The following is a 27,685-nucleotide window of genomic DNA, read 5'->3' on the forward strand; positions in this document are numbered from 1 at the left end:
GAACATTCCTGAAATGTTTCCCTCAAAAAACACAATTTATTTACCACTGAAGAAAGAAAGACATGAACATCTTGGATGACAAGGGGCTGAGTACATCATCTGTAAATTTCTGTTGTTCTGGAAGTGAACTAATCCTTTAACTAGCTAGTTAAGAGTTTCAGAAGAGGTCTCAAAAATCTGTGCTCAGATTGGCTCAAGATGCCAATGAGAAGATCTAGAGCTCTAGATTCTTACTTGATGATGACTAGTGACTCATTTGTGCGGAATTACAAGAGGAACATCTGAGACAAAGCTGATAGTTCAGTGAAACACACCTGAGCTGCTATGAATGTGTGTGTGAGCTTACAGAGAGCCACAGTCTTACCGATGCACTCGGTTCTGCTGGGACTGGGATTGAAGCCCTGATCGCAGACGCAGCGGTAACTGCCCACCGTGTTCTCGCAGCGGCCGTTCTCACAGATGCCCGGTTTGGCCGTGCATTCGTTCAGATCTGCGGGCAAACACACGTGTCTGAGTCTGAGCGCAGAAGAGAGCATCAATCAACATCAGGACGTGAGGCGCTCACCCACGCAGCTGTCTCCGTTGGGCTGTCTGGTGTATCCCGGCGAGCAGATGCACATGTACGTGCCGATCAGATTCTTACACGTCATTCCTCTGGAAGCACAGTCGTCCAGCCCCTCCTCGCACTCGTTCTGATCTGATAAACACAAGCGGAGCGTTTCCAGGTGATGACGTGTGTGTTTGCGAAGCTGAAAGAGTCGTCTTTACCTTTGCACATCCGCCGGTCTTCTCTCAGCACGTATCCCGCTGGACATTTGCATTCGTACGACCCCACCGTGTTCACGCAGCGGAATGCACACAGCAGAGGATTCTGGGAACACTCGTTGATATCTAGGAACACATCACATTTTAACCAAAACACCAAAGTGTTACTTTTAAAAGTAACGCATTACACTATTGAGTTACGTTACGTTAGCGTTACTTTTTAAAGCTGGGCAGGGCTTGCTTGTTTGCTTTTAATATAAAAAGTTATATTTTAGGCTAGTCTCAGCCTCAGACGTCACGCCAGTCATTTTGAGCATGTTTATGTAGATTACATAGCAAAACCAAATAAACAGAAGCATGGCTAATGAAGCATAAGGGGCCCTTCACACAGAACATGTTTACACTGCAAAAAATGGTTTTCTTACTTAGATTTTTTGTGTCTTGTTTCCAGCCAAAATGTCTAAAAATTCTTAAATCAAGGATTTAAAAGTAAAAAAATATTTTCTTGTTTTCAGAAAAAACAAGTCAAAATTAAAAGAGTTTTTGCTTAGAACAAGCAAAATAATCTGCCGATGGGGTAAGAAAAATAATCTTGTTTTCTTTTTGAAATAAGACTTTTTTGCTTACCCCATCGGCAGATTATTTTGCTTGTTCTAAGCAAAAACTCTTTTAATTTTGACTTGTTTTTTCTGAAAACAAGACAATAATTTTTACTCTTTTAAAAAATCCTTCTTGATTTAAGAATTTTTAGATATTTTGGCTGGAAACAAGTACGAAAACATTTTTTTTTGCAGTGTATGGATTTAAAAAAGCAAGATGCAGGGCAGATGAATAAAAAAAACATAAGGACATAAGCTACTTTTAACTTTTTATGATGTTATAATGATGATTTTTAATCTAATCTTCAATCAGAGATAAGATCAATTATGGTTTGATGTTTTCTATTGTTTAAAAAAAACAAACAAAAAAAGATTTGTGAAACCGAAGTCCCGATCTGAATCAAAAGATTTGCGAACCATCATTTCAGTTTAGGATTGGGAACACGCAATAGTGAATCATTCAGTTCGCGGAATGATTCAAGAACCCGCTCTGAATCAAATGATTTGCAATACGCGACTTGAGGGTCCGATTTAAATCAATTGATTCGTGATACGAAATCCAATTAGAATACTTTGAAACAGTAAATCGTGTTGCAACACAATGGCTTTAAAAATCTTCACAAACAATGTTGAAATTCAAAAATGAATGGCTCTTTTAATTTGATCTGGATTTTGCAAGTGAATCACTTCAAATGAAAAGAAGTCAGAAGTTTGAATCAATCGGAGCTGTTCCAGCTTAAATGATTCGGTTCATCTGTTCCTCCTTCTGTGTTATCAGCCTCGTTTACATGGCACTGCCAGTACTACTACTGCACTGCAAAAAATGCTTTTCTTACTTAGATTTTTTGTCTAGCTTCCAGCCAAAACATCTAAAAATTCTTGAATCAGCAAGGACTTTCTAGACAAGTAAAAATTTGTGTCTTGTTTTTAGTAAAAACAAGTCAAAATTAAGTGAGTTTTTGCTTAAAACAAGCAAAATAATCTGCCAATGGGGTAAGAAAAATAATCTAGTTGTCTGCTTGAAATAAGATTTTTTTTCTTAGCCCATTGGCAGATTATTTTGCTTGTTTTAAGCAAAAACATAACACTTGTTGACTTATTGACTTGTTTTTTACTAAAAACAAGGTAATAATTTTTACTTGTCTAGAAAATCCTTCCTGATTCAAGAATTTTTAGATGTTTTGGCTGAAAACAAGACGAAAAAATCTAAGTAAGAAAAGCATTTTTTGCAGTTTGGTATAGCTCAATAGATTTATGACAAATCGTCACCTTAGAATTATAAGGTTCTATCTGACATTTTTGTCAAAATTGAGTTATTCACATATTCTTATTCTGTGACAACTTATTTAAATTTTTTGATGTTTCTTTTGTAAGCTATGTACATTTGGGGCCTTTGTTTTAGAAAACAAAAATGGTTCTATCTACAGAAGTCTATGGAACACAAAAACTTTGAAGCTCAATATCTCAAAAGTGCTCAGAATGCAGATAGAACCTTATAATTCTAAGGTGACGAAATGTTTTTTTTATTTTTTTTTATTTTGCGTGAAAAGATATGTGCTAATTAAAAAATTCAAACACTTATTTTATAGATGCATTGTCTTTCAATAATTCAATCACTTTTCAAGTACCTCTCTAGGAATATTGCTAAGGGCCTTAAATTCCAAAAAGTCAGATTCAAGTACTTTTAGCAATTTAAGCACCTTGAACAAACCTTGTATATTATTCTTGTAAACTGCACTCAAATAATCTTTCAAATAATAATTTATTTTCAACTTGCATGGCTATATTCATGGTGTCAAATTTTTAAACAAAAATGTGAAAAAACCATTAGATTTAGATCAGCTGCTAGTACTCACAGTGATACTCCTGATGATTCTGCAAATATACAGTGGATCAAAACTGAATCATATAGTCTGAATCAAACTGGGTTTCAGAATGAATGAACAAAGTGAGCATGAGTGTGAAAGCGGCCTACAGGAACACCAGCAGTTCTGTAGGAGTAACTACAGCAGCAGCTCATCACTGACCTTCACAGGTCATCATGGGTCCGGGCTCGAACCCCTCGTCACAGCTGCACTCAAACGCTCCCTCCACGTTTGTGCAAGTGCCGTTCCCACACGGGTTCCCCAGCTCACACTCGTTCGTGTCTGATGATGGAGAATGCAGAAAACACACGTCAGCTCATGTTTAACACACTCCACATCAGCCTGATCACACGCTTATGAACTAACAATAATAATGATTTATCTGGAACAAACAAAGAACAAAACATCATCATTTACTTCAACTGAATCAATAATGACAGGGCTCTACACTGAGACCATTTCACTCACATTTGCGACTGAAAAATACTGCATGCGACTATGAAAAATAATTTAGGAGCTCCATGTGAGACTGACCCGATCAGCATATTTTTTGCAATGTTGAGTAATGTATCACAGACATATCTCAATAAATCCTTTCATGAAAAAAGTGTAGAGAGAGTGTAAATAAGAGACAGTGGAGAGAGCTGATTGATTATAATCGAACTTTGTGAGATCACGATCAACTTAGATGAGTGACAGCTTTTAATAATTAAGGAAGTTTGTAAGTGAGATATTGATTTAATACAGCAGTTAAATAAGAAGTTAATATTAAGTGACTTACATTGTCTGACTATAACACCATTGCCTGATTTTGCTCTACTTCATCATCATCAAAAATAGCCTGAAACAAGTCACAACTGAGCCGCTCCGCATCTCCATTCAAACACAGTGGTGTTTTTATACAAATCTAGTGAAATGATTCAATTTCCCATTCATAAAGACAGTCACTTGCTTTATTCCTGAATGAATCAGCTGTTCAAACGAAAATGAATGAATGATTCAGTATTAAATCAGTGACTTGCCGCCACCTGCTGGCAGATTTAGTTTCATTTTTAAAGTATCTTTTCAGTTATTTAAATCATTTAATATCTCTATATTCAAACTTGTATTTAAAATATTAATCTCAACATGAATTTATGAATTTGATTGCACTCATGCCACCTCTAACCCTTATTAAACAAGAAAATACAAGACACTTTTGTGTTCTTCTGTGCCACCTCTGTAGTACAAATTAGTTAATACTGATTTCATTTTATTGGTAACTTATGCTTATCCTACTTGTTATTAATTGTTGTTTTAATTAGACATTTTTAAAAAGCTTAAAAATATATATATTTTTCATATTATATACTTTTAATAAAGTTGGAAAAATGCCATTACAAAAGTTAAAAAAAAAATTCCCCTGTAAATCGCTTTAAGGAGTCAAATATCACCTTTTTATTATCGTTTAGAATGTGTTTGTTTTAGAATTGCCTGTGCTCCTACATTTTTTAAAAGTAAATGTAGAGCCCTGAATAAACCAAAATAAATCAACATAGAACAGAACTGAATCAACAGTGAACTGATTTAAATCTACATTGAACTGAACTGATTCAGCACTGAACTGAACTAGATCAAATTAGTCTGAATCAGCAATGAACTAAATTGCTTTGAATGATGTAAAGCTGCTTTACAGCTGAAATTGAACTTGTTTCATAATTGATGAATAGAAGTAAATACGACTGGAAACGATCGGTTTAAAACCTTCGCAGTTGATCCCGGTGAAGTCGAGCCGGTAGCCGAACGGACATTCGCAGCGGAACGTCCCGTCCGTGTTGATGCAGTGGCCGTTTTTGCAGATGCCGGGGTTTTCTGTGCACTCGTCCAGATCTGAAACACACGATTGATCAGCCTGTGCTCACCAACACGCGTGTGCATGTCTGATACAGTGACACTCACCCACAGCCGTGTCGTCTATAGTGATGATTTTACCAGAAGCAGGACACAGAGCTTTGTATGCTGTTGAAACACAAACACAATAACTATTACTGCCATCACATCGTGTGTGTGTGTGTGTGTGTGTGTGTGTGTGTGTGTGTTTGCACTCACCCTCCTCTTCTGGAGAGGGGCAGATCTCGCAGGGGTCGCCCCATCCCTGACCCGGCATCCCGCTGCAGCAGCAGGCACCTTTAGTGGTGTTGAAGGGCTTCGGAGCCTGACAGCGTCCGTTCTCGAACTTAGTGTAGCAGTAATTCACACGAATATCTGATGAGGACAAACAGACGTTAATATTTTGTGTAAAGCTGCCAATTAGTATTATTCTCAGAATCACTGGAGAAGAAGAATTTGTGAAGAACCATCTGTGAAGAGTCAGTTCAGAAGAATCATTTAGGTAGAGTCAACTGAGAAGAATCATTTGAGAAAAGCTATTTCAGAAAGAATAAAGCTCCTTCTTTCTTGAATGGAAACATGTATGATTGAAAATAACTACACATATAAAATTGAGTTGGCAAACAGAAATAATAATTAAAAAAAAAAAACGAGATGAATAAAGTTTGTAGACAAACTTTGAAGTTGGCTTGAGAAAGCCTTGTCTGAAAGTTTAAAATAACTTCTAAAAGCTTAAAGTTTGAATTTAATTGTTGACATTGAAGTTTGGCACAGAGTGGGAACACACACATGTTTCTAGCATAAATCAGCATGTTGCTAGCATGACTTAACATGAATTAACATGCCACTAGCATGATTTAACATGAATTAGCATGTTACTAGCATGATTTAACGTGTTCTTAGCATGTTTCTAGCATGAATAACTTGTTACTAGCATGCTTCTACCATGATTAGCATGTTACTAGCATGATTTAGCGTGTTCTTTGCATGTTTCTAGCATCATTAACATGTTACTAGCATGTTTCTACCATGATAAGCATGTTACTAGCATGATTTAATGTGTTCTTAGCATGGTTCTACCATGATTAGCATGTTACTAGCATGATTTATCATGTTCTTCGCATGTTTAGCATGATACTAGCATGATTTAACGTGTTCTTAGCATGTTTCTACCATGATTAGCATGTTACTAGCATGATTTAACGTGTTCTTAGCATGTTTCTACCATGATTAACATGTTACTAGCATGTTTCTACCATGATTATCATGTTACTAGCATGATTTAACGTGTTCTTTGCATGTTTCTAGCATGATTAACATGTTACTAGCATGTTTCTACAATGATTAGCATGTTACTAGCATGATTTAACGTGTTCTTAGCATGTTTCTACCATGATTAGCATGTTACTAGCATGATTTAACGTGTTATTAGCATGTTTCTACCATGATTAGCATGTTACTAGCGTGTTGCTAGCATGATTCTAGCATGAATAACATGTTTCTAACATTATTAGCAAGTTGCTAGCATGCTTAACATGTTTATAGCATAAATAAAGCATATTTATAACATGTCGCTCCTAACATGTTGCTATCATGATTAGCAAGTTACTAGCATGTTGCTAGCATGTTTATAGCATTATTTAACATGAATTAACATGTCGCTCCTAACATGTTGCTACCATAATTAGCAAGTTACTAGCGTGATTATCATGCTACTAGCATGTTGTTAGCATTTGTGTCTAACATGATTAGAAATGACATATTTTTTAATTAAATAAATAAAAAATATATTGTAAAAATAGGATTTATCACTAACTGTATATAGAGCAGTTTATAGAATGACTCAGTTGTGATAGCGGAGTAGGTGTGTGTGAGTGTGTGCGGTTGAGAAAGAGATGGGCATCTGTGTTTCTGTTATTCCCTGAGGCCTGTTTTTCATTTGCAGAACCCTTTCCACCCTCTAAACACTCACACAGAATGGAAAGTATGAGTGAGTGAAAGACAATAAAAGAACATTTCCCTTCCTACTTCATGAGGAACAAATCATTAAACATGACGAGCTTCCTGACTGATGACCTGCAGCATCATGTTTTCAGCAGCTTGTGTATTGGAGTCTGTGGAAAGAATACCGGGGGAATGGTGGGATGCATCTGCGATAACTCACCCACACATCTCTTTCCATTTGAGGACAGCTGGAATCCCTCGGGACACTCGCACCTGAAGCTCCCTGGAGTGTTCACGCACTTGCCAAAGATGCAGATCTCTGGAGTCTGAGTGCATTCGTCGATATCTGAGCAAACGCACACACACACAGCAGCGGTTTGAGCACATCGCTGAGAGCACTAGAACTAGTGATGCCTAGTGATCCGTGACCATCGTCCTGAACCTCACTGACCTTCACACCTGTCGTTCTGCAGGAAGTATCCAGGAGGACAGATGCACCTGTAGGAGCCGTCCAGATTCTGGCACGTTCCCGGACCGCAGGTGCCAGGGTTAATCAAACACTCGTTGATGTCTGAACAGAAGAGAGGTGATGTAAACACAAACACACACAAACATATGGCTGGAGGTCCAGCGGAGCGGATTCAGGACTCACCCACACACGTCCGGCCATCAGGAGAGAGTTTATAGCCGTCCAGACACACGCACACAAACGAGCCCACCGTGTTGATGCAGTTTCCGTTCCGACACAAGCCTCGGAGAGATGAGCACTCGTCTGTGTCTGAACCACACGAACAAAACAGAGCAGTTAACATACAAACACATGTCTGCCTGCTGCGGAATTCATAAATATTCTATGCTTATTTATAAACTTCAACATAACAGCCATTCGGGCTTCACGTCAACAGGAAATACAGTCAAAGAAAACAGTATCATCATTGAAACATCATTCGTTAACACGTGTGTGTGTGTGTGTGTGTGTGTGTGTGTGTGTGTGTGTGTGTGTGTGTGTGTGTGTGTGTGTGTGTGTGTGTGTGTGTGTGTGTGTACCGATGCAGTCGTTGTTGTGTGACAGCTGGAATCCTGGGTAACACAGACAGTTGTAGGAGCCCACAGTGTTCTTACAGGTTCCATTTCCACACGGCTGACGCTCGCACTCATCCACATCTGAACACAGATCACAGACGGACAGTTAGTTATGAACAGGCCACAGATGGTTAGTTAGTTAGTTATGGACACAGACCACAGATGACTAATTCGTTTTAGTTAGTTATGAACATGAACAGACCACTGACTGTTGGTTAGTTATGAACACAGACGGTTAGTTAGTTATGAACAGACCACAAACGGGTAGTTAGTTAATTAGTTATGAACACAGACCACAAACGGGTAGTTAGTTAATTAGTTATGAACATGAACAGACCACTGACTGTTGGTTAGTTATGAACACAGGTGGTCAGTTAGTTATGAACAGACCACAAACGGGTAGTTAGTTAATTAGTTAGTTATGAACACAGACCACAAACGGGTAGTTAGTTAATTAGTTATGAACATGAACAGACCACTGACTGTTGGTTAGTTATGAACACAGGTGGTCAGTTAGTTATGAACAGACCACAAATGGGTAGTTAGTTAATTAGTTATGAACACAGACCACAGATGATTAATTCGTTTTAGTTAGTTATGAACATGAACAGACCACTGACTGTTGGTTAGTTATGAACACAGGTGGTCAGTTAGTTATGAACAGACCACAAACGGGTAGTTAGTTAATTAGTTAGGAACACAGACTGCCAGTTAGTTATTAAAGACAGACGGTTAGTTAGTCCCTTAGTTATGAACATGAACACAGACCAGAGACTGTTTGGTTAGCTATGAACACAGATGGGCAGTTAGCTATGAACACAGATAGGCAGTTAGCTATGAACAGACCACAAACGGGTAGTTAGTTAATTAGTTATGAACACAGACTGCCAGTTAGTTATGAACATTGACTGTTACTTAGTCAGTCAATTAGTTATGAACATGAACAGACCACAGACGGTTAGTTAGTTATGAACAGACCACAAACGGGTAGTTAGTTAATTAGTTATGAACACAAACCACCAGTTAGTTATGAACACAGATCGCAGATGGTTAGTTAGTTAGTTATAAACACATACCGCCAGTTAGTTATGAACGCAGACCACAGATGGTTAGTTAGTTTTAGTTAGTCATGAACATGAACAGACCACAAATGGGTAGTTAGTTAGTTAGTTATGAACACAGACCACAGATGGTTAGTTAGTTGTTCTAAACATAAATACAGACCACAGGCTGTTGGCTAGTTAAGAACACATACCACAGATTATAATTAGTTATAAACAAACCACAGATGGTTAGTTTTAGTTATGAACATGAACAGACGACTGACTGTTGGTTAGTTAGGAACACAGACCACAGACTGTCAGTTAGTTATGAACAGACCACAAACGGGTAGGTAGTTAGTTAGTTAGTTATAAACACAGACCACCAGTTAGTTATGAACACAGACCACAAACAGGTAGTTAGTTGTTATGAACATGAATACAGACTACAGACTGTTGGTTAGTTATGAACACATACCACAGATGATCATTAGTTATGAACAAACCACAGATGGTTAGTTAGTTATGAACACAGACCACCAGTTAGTTATGAACAGACCACAAATGGGTAGTTAGTTAATTAGTTATGAACACAGACTGCCAGTTAGTTATGAACACAGTCGGTTAGTTAGTCAGTTATTTAGTTATGCACATGAACAGACCACTGACTGTTGAGTTAGTTATGAACACAGACCACAGACTGTTGGTTAGCTATAAACACAAATGGTCAGTTAGTTATGAAAAGACCTCAGACATTTAGTTAGTTAGTTGTTATGACCACAAACACAGACCACAGACTGTTGGTTAGTTATAAACAGACCACAAATGGTTAGTTAGTTAGATAGTTAGTCAGTTATTTAGTTAGTTATGAACATAAACACAAACAATAGACTGTTGGTTAGTTATTAACACAGACCACAGGTGGTCAGTTAGTTATGAACGGACCACAAATGGTTGGTTGGTTGGTTGGTTGGTTAGTTAGTTAGTTATGAACACAGGCTACTAGTTAATTATGAACATAGACCATAGATAGTTAGTTAGTCAGTCAGTCAGTCAGTCAGTCAGTCAGTCAGTCAGTCAGTTAGTCAGTCAGTTAGTTAGTTAGTTAGTTAGTTGTGAACATGAACAGACCACTGACTGTTGGCTAGCTATGAACACACATTGTCACCACAGGCGATTAGTTAGTAAGTTAGTTATGAACACAGACCACAGATGGTTAGTTAGTTAGTTAGTTAGTTAGTTAGTTAGTTAGTTATGAACATGAACAGACCACAGACTATTGGCTGGCTATGAACACAGACCACAGATGGGCAGTTAGTTATGAACACATGTATTTGTTTTGTTATCTACATGAGGATGTCCCACAGACAGACAGACAGACAGACAGACAGACAGACAGACAGACAGACAGACAGACAGACAGACAGACAGGTGTTTAAGGCTGATCTCTCACCGATACACAGGTCTGGTGTGGATTTGAAGCCGTTGGGGCAGATGCAGCGATAGCTACCCACCATGTCAATACACTGACCCGGACTGCAGATGTTTGGATTCTCAGTACACTCATTACGATCTGAGAGAAGAAGAGTCAATCATCATCATCATCATCATCATTACACATAAACTATGAGCATTATGAGATGGGACATCTTCATTACACACACACACTCACCGACACACTGCTGGGTGGGAGTTTGCCGATATCCAGATTTACACTCACAGCGGAAACTTCCAGGAACGTTCAGACAGACAGCGTTCTGCTGACACACCGGCCCGTTCTGACACTCATCAATATCTGCACACACATCATTCACAGAGGGTTGAGCGTAAATAACACAGATTGGTAATCCTGTCACATATTTTGTTCATTATTGCAGATCTTCAGTCTCTCAAGGGGCCTTATTTGGACTCTTACTTGATCAAATACACTCATATCAATGCTTCAGTAATATGTTTGACTATATTACAGTGTTTGTTTATGGATATAGAACAAAGAAATGTCACAAATTAAGGTTTTAAATTGCTAACAGACATCGCTGTTTTCATAACAAGTTGACAGACATATATGCAAACATACGATAATCTCAAATAAACAGATATTTAGAGCTCTTACCCTCACAGATCAGCAGCTTGTCATTATAGACGAAACCCATCGGACATTCACAGCGGAAACTGCCGATCATGTTGATACACACGCCGTTATCACACACTCCAGGAATCTCACGGCACTCGTCGATGTCTGCGGATCACACACAGAGGATGGATGTGAAGTCTCGAAGACACAGAACTGTGTTTGAATGTCTTTGAATGAGTCTGTGTGTTTACCAATGACTTGACCGGTGTAAATGTCAATGAAGTATCCAGGTCTCTCACTTCCACACAGCACAGCGAACTCATCTGAAGCAGAGAATAGCGTTACGGCCATGACTGTGTATGTTTGTCAGTATGTCGGAAGAAATTTGACTTTTTTCTTGCAATTTTGACACTTTCTTCAGAATTGTGTGATACAAACTTACAATTCTTTATTTTCCTCAAAATTCCGATACAAACTTGAAATTCTGAATTCTTTCCTGAAATTCTTTTTTTGTCAGAATTACGTGATACAAACTTGCAATTCTGGCTTTTTTCTTGCAATTCTGACCTTTTTCTCAGAATTGCATGACACAAATTTGGAATTCGGACTTTTTTCTTGCAATTCTGACTTTTTTCCTCAGAATTGTGATACAAACTTGCAATTCTGTCTTTTTTCCTGCAATTCTGACATTTGTTCTTGCAATTCTGACCTTTTTTCTCATAGCTGCATGACACAAATTTGGAATTCTGACTTTTTTCTTTTTTCCTCAGAATTGTGATTCAAACTTGCAATTCTGTCTTTTTTTCCTGAAATTATGACTTTTCTCATAATTACGTGATACAAACGTGCAATTCTGACATTTTTTCTTGCAATTCTTTTTTTTCCTCGTAATTGCATGATAGAAACTTGCAATTCTGACTTTTTTCCTGCAATTCTGACATTTGTTCTTGCAATTTTGACTTTTTTCTTAAAATTGTGTGATACAATCTTGCAATTCTGACTTTTCTCTCAGTGATACAAAGTTCTTTTTTTATAGCCCTAAACTTCATAAAGACTGTGGTTTATGTGCAAAAACCTGACTATATTCAAGAAATGCCTAAAAACTCATCTCTTGCATTGCAATATTTCTCCAACCCTTCTCTATTCTAGCCTGTACTCTTCTAGACGTATAAATGTGTAAAACTTTGCTCTTCTCATGTCATTTTCTCCTCAGATTTTTTATTCCTCCTCAGATATTTTGTTGTATTCATCATGTGCTGAATAAATAAATGAATGAATAAATGTGTGTCTCACTGGTGCTGGGGACGGGACACTGCTCGCAGGGTTTATTCCAGGCCCGGCCGATGTTGTACGAGCAGCAGCAGAACTTCTTGGTCATGTTGAAGTTCAGCTCTCCATCACATGTGGCGTTATCAGAGTAGTAGTTCCTGTAGCACAAGCTCTTGCGCATATCTGAGCACACAGCACAACAAACGCATCACAGTCAGCTCTGAAGGCCACCGCCGGCGTGGGGCGTGTAGCGTGACTCACCCATGCAGTTGTTTCCTCCGTTGATCTGCATGTACTCCGGAGGGCAGATGCAGGTGTAGTTCCCAATGGTGTTGTAACACTGACCCGGACCACAGATGCCAGGACGCTCACACTCATTCACATCTACACACAATTCATCAAAACTTTAATCACAATATAAATATAATGATGCTTCAAAAACTTTGAAATTGTAAAAGCACTATATACGTAAAGCTGACTTAGAGAGAGAGACAGAGAGAGTGTGTGAAAGAGGAAGTCGGACTGACCTTCACAGATTCTGGTGTCTTCATTGAGTGCAAAACCTTTCGGACATTCACAGTGAAAACTGCCAAATGTGTTGATGCAGTTTCCTCCCTGACACAGACCAGGCAGCTCCTGACACTCGTTGATATCTGACACACAGACAGAGAGGTCAGCATGCAGCACTGGAGGACGGATGTGAGAGTGAGTGTGTGTGTGTGTGTGTGTGTGTGTGTGTGTGTGTGTGTTGTAGATGTACCCTCTAGTATGACAGTGATAGGATTGGGTCGGAATCCTTCCCCTCCAGGACACAGAACCCTGTACTCCGCTGAGAGAAACAAACAAAACACCAGAGAATGATAACTATACCAACAACTATAATAATAATAATAATCATTAACAATAATTATAACATACTCATTAACAAATACATATGGGGCATTCTACAAAACTGGTCCAAATGTCTTTTTTCAAAACATTGAATGTTGCAAATTGTATCCAAGATACACACTTCTAATAATTGTGCAGTTTATTCTCATATTGCATATTTAAAAAAGTTCTGAAATATTTGTCATCTTCAAATTTGTCACTACCGAAACACAGTGATATTAAATTAATCTGGTGATATTAAAATGGTTATATTGACCTATTAAGATTTAGCTTACATCTAGATTGTAAATATATATTTTTATTATTTTATAAAAAATTCGACATTGACATTTTAACAATATTTAAAATGTAATTTATGAGATTTCTTGTATTTTGAATTTAAATTTGCTTTGTAAAAGGCAACAAGTTGATCGTATTGATTTCAAAGTTAGGAATTCATTACACTGCAAAAAATGCTTTTCTTGCTTAGATTTTTTTGTCTTGTTTCCAGCCAAAATATCTAAAAATTCTTAAATCAAAGAGGGGATTTTCTAGACGAGTAAAAATTATTGTCGTTTTCAGAAAAAACAAGTCAAAATTAAATGCGTTTTTGCTTGAAACAAGCTAAATAATCTGCCAATGGGGTAAGAAAAATAATCTTGTTTTCTGTTTGGAATAAGATTTTTTTTTGCTTACTTTTTGCTTACTAAAATACTACTTTTTTTTTAGTAAAATACAAAAAAAAATTGCTTAATTGTATTAAGATTTTGTTTATTTCCCCCAAATATGAGGATTCTGTGTTCCCTTTTGTCACTACCGAAATAATGGTGGCATGTTTCACTCATTACTGTTTTGGTAGTGACAATTCTATGGGATAACACCCAAAAAACGAAGATGTCACTCCACCAAATGTTTCAGTAGTGACAATTTTAGATACTTTTAAACCCAGCTCAAAAATCCAAATCAGCACATGGTTAGCCAGCACAGTTCTGAACAGTTGTATACATATAAAAACTAAATGTTATTGAATAACTCCCAAAAAACTGTTTTTAATTGCAGAATTGCTTAATTGTAGTGACGTTCCTCAAAGTTCCACACAGATTTGTCAGACTTTTGAACACATTTACCTCAAAATGATGAGACCTATCTACTCACAGTTATGAGAGAGAGGGATACAGGATTATTTTTCTGATGATAAATTTATGGGTTTAGTTAAAATCAGTCTCACCCAATAGACTATAACATACACTGTTTCAGTAGCGCCATGAAAAATGAGGGACACATTAAGTTTCATAATTTACAAGGAGAAATTTAAAAATCTAAAATAAATAAATAATAAATAAACGTAACTTTTTAAAACAATCAAAAAGATGCTTTTAAAAACAACAACTGAAAAAAAAAAATTTATTTAATTTTTTTAAGTTAACATATAAGGGTTAGGGTTACCCAATAAATGATGATTTTATATATATTATGATATATAATGATTATATATATATATATATATATATATATATATATATATATATTAATCTTACTAATATTTTAAATAATATTGTGTATAAAATTCTGACTTTTTCTTGCAATTCTTGTTTTTCTCATAATTGCGTGATAGAAACTTGCAATTCTGACCTTTTTTCTTAGAATTGTGATACAAGCTTGCAATTCTGACTTTTTTCCAGCAATTTTTTTTCCTCATAATTGCGTGATAGAAACTTGCAATTTTGACTTTTCTTGCAATTCTGACTTTTTTTCCCCTCAGAATTATATCATATAGTGACAATTCTATGCGATCACACCTAAAAAACAAAGATGTCACTACTGAAAGTCCAGCAAATGTTTCAGTAGTGACAATTTTAGATACTTTTAAACATAGCTCAAAAATGGTAATCAGCACAAAGTTTCATAACTTACAAAGAAAATATTTTTTTTTTAACTTCACTTTTTAAAAGAATCAAAAAGATGCTTTTAAAAACAACAACTGAAAAAAAAAAAATACAAAAATTATTTATAAGTTAAAATTTAAGGGTTAGGGTTCGGGACAGCCACCTCCCAATTGAAAGTACCCACTAAATGATAATTTTATATATATTAAGCTTACTAATATTTTAAATAATATTGTGGGTTTCAATAGATAGTAGAAGCATCTTAATAAACAACTAAGATTTGAATACTTAAATGCTTTTTAAATGTGTTTTTTGTTTGTGGGACAGCAGTTGATATAACTATGATGGCAGTGAATGGAGAGGTTGTGTTTGTTTGAGACTCACTGGAGTTGAGCGTCGGACAGGCCTCGCAGGGCGACCCCCAGGCCTGACCCAGAGAACAGCAGCAGGACGCTTTGGACACGCCAACACCGATCTCCGTCGAGCAGTACAGACTTTCAGAATAATCACCACGAAACTGGACATCCAGATAGCAGTTTCCAGAGCGAGTGTCTGCAAGACAGACAGACAGACAGACAGACAGACAGACAGACAGACAGACAGACAGACAGACAGACAGAGGACATGATGAGTGCTGCGGCGCACGTTATCAGCTGGAGCTGTACAGGGTTAACATGTCTCACCCACGCAGCCCACTCCAGTGGGGTTGAGCTCGAAGCCGGGCGGACAGTTGCAGATGTAGCTGCCTGGAGTGTTGAGACACAGGCCACTGATGCAGGTGGTGGGGTTAGCGCACTCGTTCACATCTGACACACAACACAGAGAGAGAGAAGAGCGGGATCAGAGGAGCGGTCACACCTGTCACGAGTCTTGTGTGTGAACCAGTGTTCAAATTGAGGGTGGGCTGGGGGTCTTGACAAACTTTTTTATCTAGTTTCACAATAAAGTACCTTTTCATTTTTTTAAAGGTGCCATAGAATGCATTGATTCAGTATTTTAAATTGTTCTCTGACATCTACATAGAAGCTATAAGGCATAGGAAAGGGCAAAAATTCTCCAGAAACGGTCCATTTACAACCCTAGGATTTGTCCCTAGAATGAAATGCTCTGTTATTGCCTTATTTGGAAGGTCCATGAATATTAATGAGGAGCTCTGCTCTGATTGGCTGTTTCACAGAGCTGCTCATCTCAATAGCTCGCACATGGAGGAGATATAAACATTTAATTACGGAGCTCTAGCTGCTTTTAATATGCAACATTTTCCTCTTATTATTGTGATGGCATGTGCTCTGTGTAATGTTATACTGCAGCGACACAAGTACTTACCACACAAGTTTATATGCTTGTTAGTGATGCTCAGGATCTGTAAATCATTGGCCATCATCAGCAGTCATCTCTCTGTTTATGTGGTAAGTGAAATCTTATGTACTGCAATGTATCAGGCTAGCGCTAGCATTAAGCTAACCATGTCCATTCAGTGGCTCGCCTTATTGTACTGATGTACAGATGTTACTGATGATTGGGCGATGCAAATGTTGGGGGCGTAACTATTAACGATCGGGGCTATTGCGTAACAGTCGGTGTTATGTTGGAACTGACCTATTTTTCGGTGGTCTTTTGCAAACACCAGATTTATATAACGAGGAGGAAATGATGGTGTTTGAGACTCACAGTATGTCATGTCCATGTACTGAACTGTTATTATTCAACTATGCCAAGGTAAATACAGTTTTCCATTCTATGGCACCTTTAAATAATTTCAAATATCAGTATTTAACATTTTAAAAATATAATTTCAAAACATTATGTATGCATTTGTCACTGCAAGTTAAATACATTCATGTCTTGCATTAAACAGAGTGTAAATGCATCTAAATGGCACTTTATATGCAGCCTCTGTTTCATCTGCATTGCAAAGATGACTTTTGTTGATAATGATATTATTTTTTTGGCCCCAAATGTCTTATTACTGTAATTTACTTTAATTAAATGTAAGAATTTGACACACTTCTAGAAAAAAAAAAATGCTTTATAAATATAAAAATGCCCATTAAGGGTAAAAATCATTTTAAACTTGTTGGAAAAGATTTGTTTTATTGCCACTGCTGTGAACTGACCACACAAAATATGAATAATATCAAAAACTTTAGGAGTCAGCTGACCACGGCAGTCCTGCAACACTTGATTATCATTATCAACAAAATCCCAGAAAATATTGAGATATCATTTTTTGTCAATATCACATACCCCTAAGATAGATATCGAATTCTGTACTCAGTCATTGTTTGGTACACACCTAATTCACTGATCACGGTAAAATAAGCTTTTATTTTAGAATTAGGCTTTCTCCACAATAACAAGGATAAGACAAAAAAATATGAATTATATTTATGTAAGGTTTTTTAATTTTTTTTTTAAAGGGGACCCCCCCCAATAGGTTTGACACAATTCGGACACTGGCGTGACCTGATCCCATACCTGTGCAGTTTCCTCCGCTGCGGTCCAGCTCGTATCCGGGGTCACACAGGCACCGGAAGAGACCCGGGATGTTGCGGCAGCGGCCGTTCACACAGATGTCTGCAAACGTGCACTCGTCTATGTCTGTGGAGACAAACACACAACAGCTGTAACGCATTACGGGTCTTAATCTGGAGGAACTGGACTCACAGGAACACAAACACAGGAGTGTCTCACCTTCACAGGCTTTCCCGTCTGGGGTGGGGATGAAGCCCATGTCACACTCACAGCGGTATCCACCCGCGACGTTCAGACAGTGTCCGTTCTCACACAGGTTCACGTTCTCCGCACACTCATCCGTGTCTACAGAACAAACACATGTGCATTAACAGCAACATCACATCTTGTGTGTAAATGAGCGTGTGTGCACTGGAAAAAAAAGGCTTATCTTACTTAGTATTTTTATCTTGTTTCTAGTCAAAATATATAGAAGTTTTTAAAGGATTAGTTCACTTCCAGAACAAAAATGTACAGATAATGTACTCACCCCCTTGTCATCCAAGATGTTCATGTCTTTCTTTCTTTAGTCGTAAAGAAATTGTTTTTTGAGGAAAACATTTCAGGAATTATCTCCATATAGTGGACTTCTATGGTGCTCATGAGTTTGAACTTCCAAAATGCAATTTTGGTCTTATCTAGCAAAACGATCTGCCATTTTTTGTTTTTTAATCCTCAAATGCTCGTCTTGTCTAGCTCTGCGATGCGCATGCGTACTCTGTGTAATCCGGGTTAATACAGTTAGGGTATGCACATGGTGAGCATTTTTTTTTTTTTTTTTTTTAGAAAATGATCGATCGTTTCGCTAGATAAGATCTTCTTCCTCGGCTGGGATCGTTTAGAGTCCTTTGAAGCTGCATTTAAACTGCATTTTGGAAGTTTAAACACGCGGGCACCATAGAAGTCCACTATATGGAGATTATTCCTGAAATGTTTTTGTCAAAAAACATAATTTTTTTACAACTGAAGAAAGAAAGACATAAACATCTTGGATGACAATGGGGTGAGTCATTATCTGTCAATTTTTGTTCTGGAAGTGAACTAATCCTTTAAAATAAGATGCATTTACTAGCTAAGCAAAACAATGTAAGATATTTACTTTTGATTTAAGCAAAATGCATTTAATTATTTTTTCCCCCCCCCCTGGAAACAAGACTAAATATACAGTAATTTTGATTATCTAGTAAATGCATCTTCTTTTAAGAATTTTTAGATATTTTGACTAGAAACAAGAGAAAAATACTAAGTAAGATAAGCCTTTTTTACAGTGTGTGTGTGTGTGTGTGAATTAGTACCAATGCAGTAGAATCCGTCTCCAGAGAATCCTTCTTTGCACAGGCAGCGGTAGGAGCCCATGGTGTTCATGCAGTCTGCGCTGGGGCTGCACAGGTGCGTCCCGTTAGAACACTCGTCCAGATCTGCAACAGGAAACAGAAAACAGCTCTGCTGCACACCGGATCACCAGCAAAACAAACACATCAGATCAGATCATGAGCAAGAGATCGTACCTGTGCATTTGACCCCGTTCCCGATCCAGCCCGGAGCACAGCTGCATTTGAAGCTGCCGGCGGTGTTCGTGCAGGTCGCGTGTCGGTCGCAGTTATGAGCGCCGATCTCACACTCGTTAATGTCTAAATCACACAAACACACACATGAAGTTTGCAATTATATTTTTCAAACATGCATTTTGTATTTGACTAATTTTGGCATGATTTGTTCACTATGATTTTCTGATTGGTGGACTTATCTGCAGGATCGTGGGTAATGTAGTTTTTACCACTAATTTATCTGCAGGATCGTGGGTAATGTAGTTTTTACCACTAATTTAACTGTTAAACATAATTATTTTAAAACAAAGTTGCGAAAGAATGGCAAAAAGGAGCGCAGGTGGAAGAAAACAAAACTAGAGGTATTTCGTACTGCATGGCATGAATGTACCCTATCCTACAGAAAAGCATCTGATTACTTTCTCTTTTAGAAGAAAACAAACATTTATTTATTTTATTCAATGCAGTGGCTAAATTAACACAAAATAAAGCACCAACAGATGTTGACATTTCTCAACAGCACAGCAGTAATGACTTTATGAACTACTTTACTTCCGAAATCAATACTATTAGAGATAAAATTGTAACCACTCTGCTGAAAAAAACAGCTAAAACCAGCTACTAGGTCTCCCAGCCTGACCAGCCAAGACCAAAACTGGCCAAAACCCCTCTAAAACCAGCCTGCTGACCAGCTAAAACCAGTCAACCAGCCTAGGCTGGTTTTTGCTTGTCTTTTCAGCAGGGCATGCAGCCGTCAGCTACAGTATTGCATCAGATAGTGTGCTATAGATCTCCCGAGGAACAATTCCCCTCGTTCTCTACTATAGGAGAGGAAGACTTGTATAAACTTGTTAAATCATCTAAACCAACAACATGTGTGTTAGACCCGATTCCATCTAAGCTACTAAAAGAGGTGCTTCCAGAAGTCATAGACCCTCTTTTAAATATTCTTAATTGGTCACTGTCATTAGGATATGTCCTCAAAATCTTCAAACTGGCTGTTATTAAGCCACTTATTAGTTAATTACAGACCGATCTCGAATCTGTCTTTTCTGATACTAGATACTAGAAAAGGTAGTGTCCTCACAATTATGTTCCTTCTTAGAGAACAATTGTATCTATGAGGACGCTTATGGAAAATTAAGGAAAACAGTCCAACACCGTGGTATAATGAGCACACTCGCGCCTAAAGAGAGCAACCCAGAAAATGGAGCGCAGCTGAAGGAAAACAAAACTAGAGGTTTTTCGCACAGCCTGGCGTGAACGTACCCTGTCATATAGAAAAGCATTAAAAACTGTTCTGATTAAAAACAGATCTGATTACTTTTTGTCTCTTTTAGAAAAAAACAAACATAACCCTAAGTATTTATTCAGTACAGTGGCTGAATTAACAAAAAATAAAGCATCAGCAGGTGTTGACATTTCCCAACAGCACAGCAGTAATGACTTTATATACTACTTTACATCCGAGATCGATACTATTAGAGATCAAATTGTAACCATGTAGCCGTCAGCTACAGTATCGCATCAGATAGAGCGCTATAGATCTTCTGAGGAACAATTCCCCTCGTTCTCTACTATAGGAGAGGAAGAATTTTATAAACTTGTTAAATCATCAGAAGTCATAGACCCTCTTTTAAATATTATTAATTCGTCACTGTCATTTGGATATGTCCTCAAAATCTTCAAACTGGCTGTTATTAAGCCACTTATTAAAAAGACACAACAAATTAATTAACTACAGACCAATCTCAAATCTCTCTTTTCTGTTAAAGATACTAGAAAAGGTAGTATCCTCACAATTATTAATTATATTATTAATGGTTCCTTCTTGATTTAGACCGTATCATAGTACTGAGACTGCTCTTATTAGAGTTACTAATGATCATCCGATCGTGGTTGCATCTCTCTTTTAGTGCTACTGCATTTTAGCGCTGCGTTTGACACTATTGACCTCAACATTCTTTTGAATAGACTTGAATATTTTTTTGGCATTAGTGGAAGTGTATTGGCGTGGATCAAATCGTACTTATTTTGCCGTCATCAATTCGTAGCAGTGAATGAACCTAGTATAAAATCAATCACAAGTGCAGTATGGAGTACCTCAAGGCTCAGTACTAGGGCCATTACTTTTCTCACTTTACATGTTACCCTTAGGAGATATCATCAGGAAACAGTGTTAACTTTCATTGTTATATGGATGAAACTCAGCTCTATATGTGACCCTGGACCACAAAACCAGTCTTAAGTCGCTGGGGTATATTTGTAGCAATAGCCAAAAATACATGGTATGGGTCAAAATTATTGATTTTTCTTTTATGCCAAAAATCATTAGTAAATTAAGTAAAGATCATGTTACATTAAGATTTTTTGTAAAATTCCTACTGTAAACCTATCAAAATGTAATTTTTGATTAGTAATATGCATTGTTAAGAACCTAATTTGGACAACTTTAAAAGTGATTTTCTCAGTATTTTGATTTTTTTGCACCCTCAGATTCCTGATTTCCAAATAGATGTATCTCGACCAAATATTGTCCTATCTTAACAAACCATACATCAATAGAAAGCTTATTTATTGAGTATTCATATGATGTATACATCTCAGTTTTGTAAAATTTAACCTTATGACTGGTTTTGTGGTCCAGAGTCACATATTTCTTTGTGGCCTGGAGAAACATACCAATTTGAAAAACCGAATGCATAGTCGATATAAAAAACTGAATGACGAGTAATTTCGTACTGCTAAATCCTGAAAAAACAGAGGAGTTAATTATCTGACCTAAAACCTCAGATGGTCACTCCCAAGGTTTTTTCTCCATTTCTGTCACCGGTGGAGTTTTGGTTCCTTGCCGCTGCTTAGTCGGGGACACTTCACTCCCAGCGATATCGTTGACTTGATTGCACAGATACTATTTGAACTGAACTAAGCTGGATGATGAAAACTGAGTGGTCACTGTTGTCCTTTTGCATTATTGACACTATTTTTCTATTAAATACTGTACAGCTGCTTTGACATCTGTATTGTTCAAAGGGCTATATAAATAAAGGTGACTTGACTTTACTTCAATAAAAATCAATTTGGCAATGGAGAACGAAGTTTTAACTTTGCACTCTATTGCGACACACATCTGGTCACATGACACTTCGTGTTCCCGCCGCATACTGAACTCCAGTTGTCGTCCGGTGACCCGTAAACGTGAAGTTTGACCGTGTGAGTGGCGCCGTCCCGGAGCGTGACATCATTTCCTGTAGCAGGGTCTGAAATAATTGCGGCGGCTTAATCCCAGGATCCCGCGAGCAGTCAGTGTCCGTCTAACGAGATTGTTTAACGAGCGCGTCGCTGAACGTGTCTGATGAAGTTCAGCTGTGAGACCTTCACATCCTGTTCCTCCACGGAGTCTCGTTAGACCGCAGCTCTCGCTCTGTCCTCAAATAACCGGAGCGGAGCGACCTCTCCGTCTGCCCGTCCTGATAGCACGCTGCGCTTTTATTAGAGCAAATCTAATCGGCAAAATATGCGCAGCACACGTCCAGCTGACACCGAATCAAAGTGATAAAACCAGAGAGAGGAAATAATGGAGCGCTTCAGTGTTTACTCCAAAATAAACCACTTAACTGGCCTGATGGGAACTGAGCTCAGATAAACAAGCTCATCAATAAAGACTCATAATCACGCCAGTCAAATTGCGCTGAATTAAAGCACAAACACATGAAGTGCTGAAAGAGAATAAAACTGCATGATGAATGTTTCTCTAGAACTGGAGGAATCGAGACGGTCAGGGGAAATTATATAAAATAACTCACCCAACATGTCAAACTGAACAAATGCTCAGCACATGACACATTTACTGAAAAAATGATAAAACGCTTACTAAAAATTCATTTATAAACATGTAAAATTAAAATACTGGATCACAAAACCAGTCTTAAGTAGCATGGGTATGTTTGTAGCAATAGCCAACAATACATTTCTTTTATGCCAAAAATCATTAGGATATTAAGTAAAGATCATGTTCCATGAAGATATTTTGTACATTTCCTACTGTAAATATATCCAAACTTAATTTTTGATTAGTAATATGCATTGCTAAAAACTTCTTTTGGACAACTTTAAAGGTGATTTTCTCAATATTTAGATTTTTTTGCACCCTCAGATTGCAAATTTTCAAATAGTTTGGCCAAAGCTTATTTATTCCGCTCTCTTTTTTCGTTTTATGACTGGTTTTGTGGTTCAAGGACACATATTAGGTAACACTTTATTATATTATTAACTATTAACTGTTAACTAGTTGTTAATTAGCATGTCTATTTCAACATATTGGCTGTTTATTAGTACTTATAAAGCATATATTAATGTCGCATTCTCCATGAGCATATTTAAAACCCTTAATGAAGCAAAAGTTATACTGTATTTAATAGTTAACGTACAATAAATTATTTTTTTTTAAAATATCAAAATAGCACGCTTACTAAATATTCATTCATGAAAATTACAATTTTAATTTAAAAGAATAAAAAAAAAAAGTAAAACTTTTACAAAATCAGTTTAAAATGTAATTTTTTAAATTGTGAAAATGTCTAATTAAAATGAGTGATTTAAAAAAAAACATAAAAAGCATTTTAGTTACTTGAGATGAAATAAGCCTTAACTCAAATACATTTTTAACCTTCATTTAGTTTATATGATATTCTAGAACAGCTAAAACTAAAACAAATGTATAAAAACTATATAGATTTCAACTATACATAAAAAAAAATGATGCAAACAACAAAATGACTAAAAATATGACTAAAATAAATAGGAAACCAAAAAAGATAAATATTTAAAAACTATAAGAGTATCTCAATTAAACTAAAAACTGACCAGAGAAGCATGAACATGCAAATATGTTGTCAAATTATTAATATTAATTTACAACCCCAATTTCAGAAAAGTTGGGGTGTTTTGTGAAATGCCATTTCACCTGCTTACTGTGAACCGTTTCAAATTCTATAACCTTTTCACTTTTATTTAGCCTCTGTTCCAATTTTTTTTGAGTGTGTTGGAGCTATGAAAATCAAAATGTGTTTATATTTACAAAATAAAATTAAAAGTTGGACACTGAAAACACTGGACATTTTTTCTTTGTACTTTAGTCAATTAAATAAAGGTTAAAGAGTTTCATTTGAAACTGGGGTTGTAAAATCTTAATCTAAAAGATATTTCAGGTCAAAGGGATTCCTTTGACAAAAATGAAACTTAAATGCACTTCTGTTCTATTTCTATTTATGTTTCAGATTTCACTTGGATCATCACTCAGAGATTCACCAGAGACATAAAATGTCCTTCACTGATCCTGAAACCCTGGGAAACACTGTGTGTGTGTACGCTGACCCCTGACCTCAAGCACTGACCCCACCCTTGACACCGATGATGTCACTCTTATGTACACGTGCTGACGGCCAATTAAAACACACGTGAAGAGGATCGCAGATGACCTTCACACACTCATCCATCACTGATGCAGCTCTCCCACAATCCAGCACAACTCAAATAAATGATCTTCAGTTCATTAGCATCACACGTCAGTCCCATCACGCCTGGAAAACATCACGTTAAATGAAGCTCACGTCTGAATCGCGGCAGGACGTTTATAAATGACACACATTAAAATCATCACCAGTAAAAATACACAGAGAAACAAACGGCTGCAGATGTGCGCGAAATGCTCGCAGGACGAAAACGTGAAAGGTATTAAAACGAAAAGCCAACGAGCGGCGAATCCGAACGGGACAGAAACCCACGCAGAGATGAGCTCGGAGACGGGCCAGAGGATTCGGTCACACAAACACCCATCTGCTTCCACTGCCAGAGCGGCTCCAATGGGCCGTTTCTTCAGCCATTGATCAGCGCTCAGGAATCTGGGCCGAATTTCTCCCAGCTCAACCTCACGTGCAAATATCCCGAGCTGGAGCGCAGAGAACATGAGGCGCCTCAGGATTCCTGCGCGCTGACTCAGATCAGACCGGGAAAACATGCTCTGAAAACACGGAAAATATGAGCGAGTGACTGAGAGAGACTGACAGAGAGCTCAAACTGACACTACCTAACAACCGCCCAGAACACCCTAGCAACCGCATAGAAACATACTTACAACTCTCAGTACCTTATGAACCATATATGTGACCCTGGACCACAAAACCAGTCTTAAGTCGCTGGGGTATATTTGTAGCAATAGCCAAAAATACATTGCATGGGTCAAAATTATTGATTTTTCTTTTATGCCAAAAATTATTAAGAAATTAAGTAAAGATCATGTTCCATGAAGATTTTTTGTAAAATTCCTACTGTAAACATATCAAAATGTAATTTTTGATTTGTAATATGCATTGTTAAGAACCTAATTTGGACAACTTTAAAGGTGATTTTCTCAGTCTTTTTGATTTTTTTTGCATCCTCAGATTTCTGATTTCAAATAGATGTATCTCAGCCAAATATTGTCCTATCCTAACAAACCATACATCAATAGAAAGCTCATTTATTGAGCTTTCATATGATATATAGATCTCAGTTTTGTCAAATTTAACCTTATGACTGGTTTTGTGGTCCAGGGTCACATATAGCAACACCCTAGCAACCGTCAACAACACAACAAACAAACAAATCACAGTTGCTGCGTCCCAATTCGCATACTATCCGTCCTAAATAGTATTCGAAAATAGAATTAGTATGTCCCAAATCGTAGTATGTTTAAAAAAGTATTCCAAAGTTTCCCGGATGGTGTACTACTTAACTTCAGAATTCGAAGTGCGGATCAGTGAACACTTTAACGGCTAATATTGCCCACAACACATTGCGCGGTGAACGAGGATTCGATTAGAACTACAAACACGCTTAAAAAGTGTTAAAAAACTACAAACATGGAGGATATGCGCGACCAACTGACAGGTAGAGAAAGGGGTTTGAGTGATAAATAATCAACGTGTAACCTAATAAAAAATGTTTATTTAATGTTATCCGCATTATATTTCATGTGGAGCAACATTATGAACTTTTATAATGATAGGTTTGGTCATTACCGTTTAAACGCATAAATATGCAAACACAAGTTCTCGGCATGAAAGACTCGTGAAAGAACGTGCCTTTTCATTTCTCTCTAATACGGTAGGAAATCAAATTAAATGAAATGTAGATAATGTTAACTGTGATGATTGACAGGGCAGTTTAAACAGTGACAGGATTCAGGTAACTTGGCAACAGAGCGTCAAAAAGAGTACATACTTTTAGGGCATAGTATAAGTAGTCCGAAATTTTTGCATGTTGAAAAATAAATTCAACCTCATGTTGTGTCAATCACGTTTACACACTGCCTCCAAACTGTTAACAAACACAACTTGTTATTTTAATAATGCATTAGTAAATGCTGAAATTAACATTAACTAAGATTAATAAACGCTGTAGAAGTGTTGTTAATTCTTAGTTCATGTTGACTAATGTCGTTAACTAATGATAACTAATGAACCTTATTGTAAAGTGTTCAGCATTTTGATAGGAAAGGATGACGAATACGAAAAAAACCCCCAAAAAAGCACATACGATGACCTTAAGAATCAAGACATTCAGATTCAGATCAGAGTTATTTTTAAAAAGAGATTACTTAAAAAAAGAACTTAAACTGAAGTAAAATAAAAATATAAAAAGTTAAAAATTTTATTTCAGTTAGTTGCCAAGTCAACACAGTGCAAAAATTATTTTTTTACTTAGATTATTTTGTCTTGTTTCCAGCCAAAATATCAAAAAATTCTGCAATCAAGGATTTTCTAGATAAGTAAAAAATATTGTCGTTTTCAGAAAAAACAAGTCAGAATTAAGTGTATTTTTGCTTGAAACAAGCAAAATAATCTGCCAATGGGGTAAGAAAAATAATCTTTTTTTTTTTGCTTATAATAAGATTTTTTTGCTTACCCCATTGGCAGAATATTTTGCTTGTTTTAAGCAAAAACTTGCTTAATTTTAACTTCTTTTTTCTGAAAACAAGAAAATAATTTTTACTTGTCTAGAAAATCCTTCTTGATTTAAGAATTTTTAGATATTTGGGCTGGAAACAAGACAAAAAAATCTAAGTAAGAAAAGCATTTTTTTGCAGTGCATTTCTCATTTTCGTTAACTGAAATAAAACAAAACCTACACAGATATATTTAGTGTTGGGGAAGTTACTTTTAAAAGTAATGCATTACAATATTGAGTTACTCCCTAAAAAAGTAACTAATTACGTTATTTAGTTACTTTTTATGGAAAGTAATGCGTTGTGTTACTTTTTAAATCTGGGCAGTGTTCATGTCGGTAAAGTAGACCGCTTAAGAACAAAGTTCAGCACT

At 36.9% G+C, this 27,685-nt stretch overlaps 1 protein-coding gene across 1 annotated transcript in view; it reads right to left on the reverse strand.

Annotated features, from left to right (window-relative positions):
• fbn1 (fibrillin 1) overlaps positions 1-27,685 on the reverse strand; it is an 89,011-nt gene that overhangs the window by 16,344 nt on the left and 44,982 nt on the right. Inside the window, exons 30-54 of the mRNA XM_073850264.1 lie at positions 19,287-19,409; positions 19,074-19,196; positions 17,959-18,084; positions 17,743-17,865; positions 15,948-16,070; positions 15,649-15,816; positions 13,269-13,337; positions 13,036-13,161; positions 12,770-12,892; positions 12,533-12,691; positions 11,491-11,562; positions 11,279-11,404; positions 10,838-10,960; positions 10,619-10,738; positions 8,090-8,206; positions 7,695-7,820; positions 7,494-7,613; positions 7,263-7,388; positions 5,318-5,473; positions 5,168-5,227; positions 4,973-5,098; positions 3,392-3,511; positions 769-891; positions 566-697; positions 365-490 (exon numbers count right to left, since the gene is read on the reverse strand). Coding sequence (XP_073706365.1) covers positions 365-490; positions 566-697; positions 769-891; positions 3,392-3,511; positions 4,973-5,098; positions 5,168-5,227; positions 5,318-5,473; positions 7,263-7,388; positions 7,494-7,613; positions 7,695-7,820; positions 8,090-8,206; positions 10,619-10,738; positions 10,838-10,960; positions 11,279-11,404; positions 11,491-11,562; positions 12,533-12,691; positions 12,770-12,892; positions 13,036-13,161; positions 13,269-13,337; positions 15,649-15,816; positions 15,948-16,070; positions 17,743-17,865; positions 17,959-18,084; positions 19,074-19,196; positions 19,287-19,409 — 3,036 coding nt within the window. The remainder of the gene's footprint in view (positions 1-364; positions 491-565; positions 698-768; positions 892-3,391; positions 3,512-4,972; positions 5,099-5,167; positions 5,228-5,317; positions 5,474-7,262; positions 7,389-7,493; positions 7,614-7,694; positions 7,821-8,089; positions 8,207-10,618; positions 10,739-10,837; positions 10,961-11,278; positions 11,405-11,490; positions 11,563-12,532; positions 12,692-12,769; positions 12,893-13,035; positions 13,162-13,268; positions 13,338-15,648; positions 15,817-15,947; positions 16,071-17,742; positions 17,866-17,958; positions 18,085-19,073; positions 19,197-19,286; positions 19,410-27,685) is intronic.

Source organism: Garra rufa, chromosome 11, assembly GCF_049309525.1.
Source record: "Garra rufa chromosome 11, GarRuf1.0, whole genome shotgun sequence".
Lineage (NCBI taxonomy): Eukaryota > Metazoa > Chordata > Actinopteri > Cypriniformes > Cyprinidae > Garra > Garra rufa.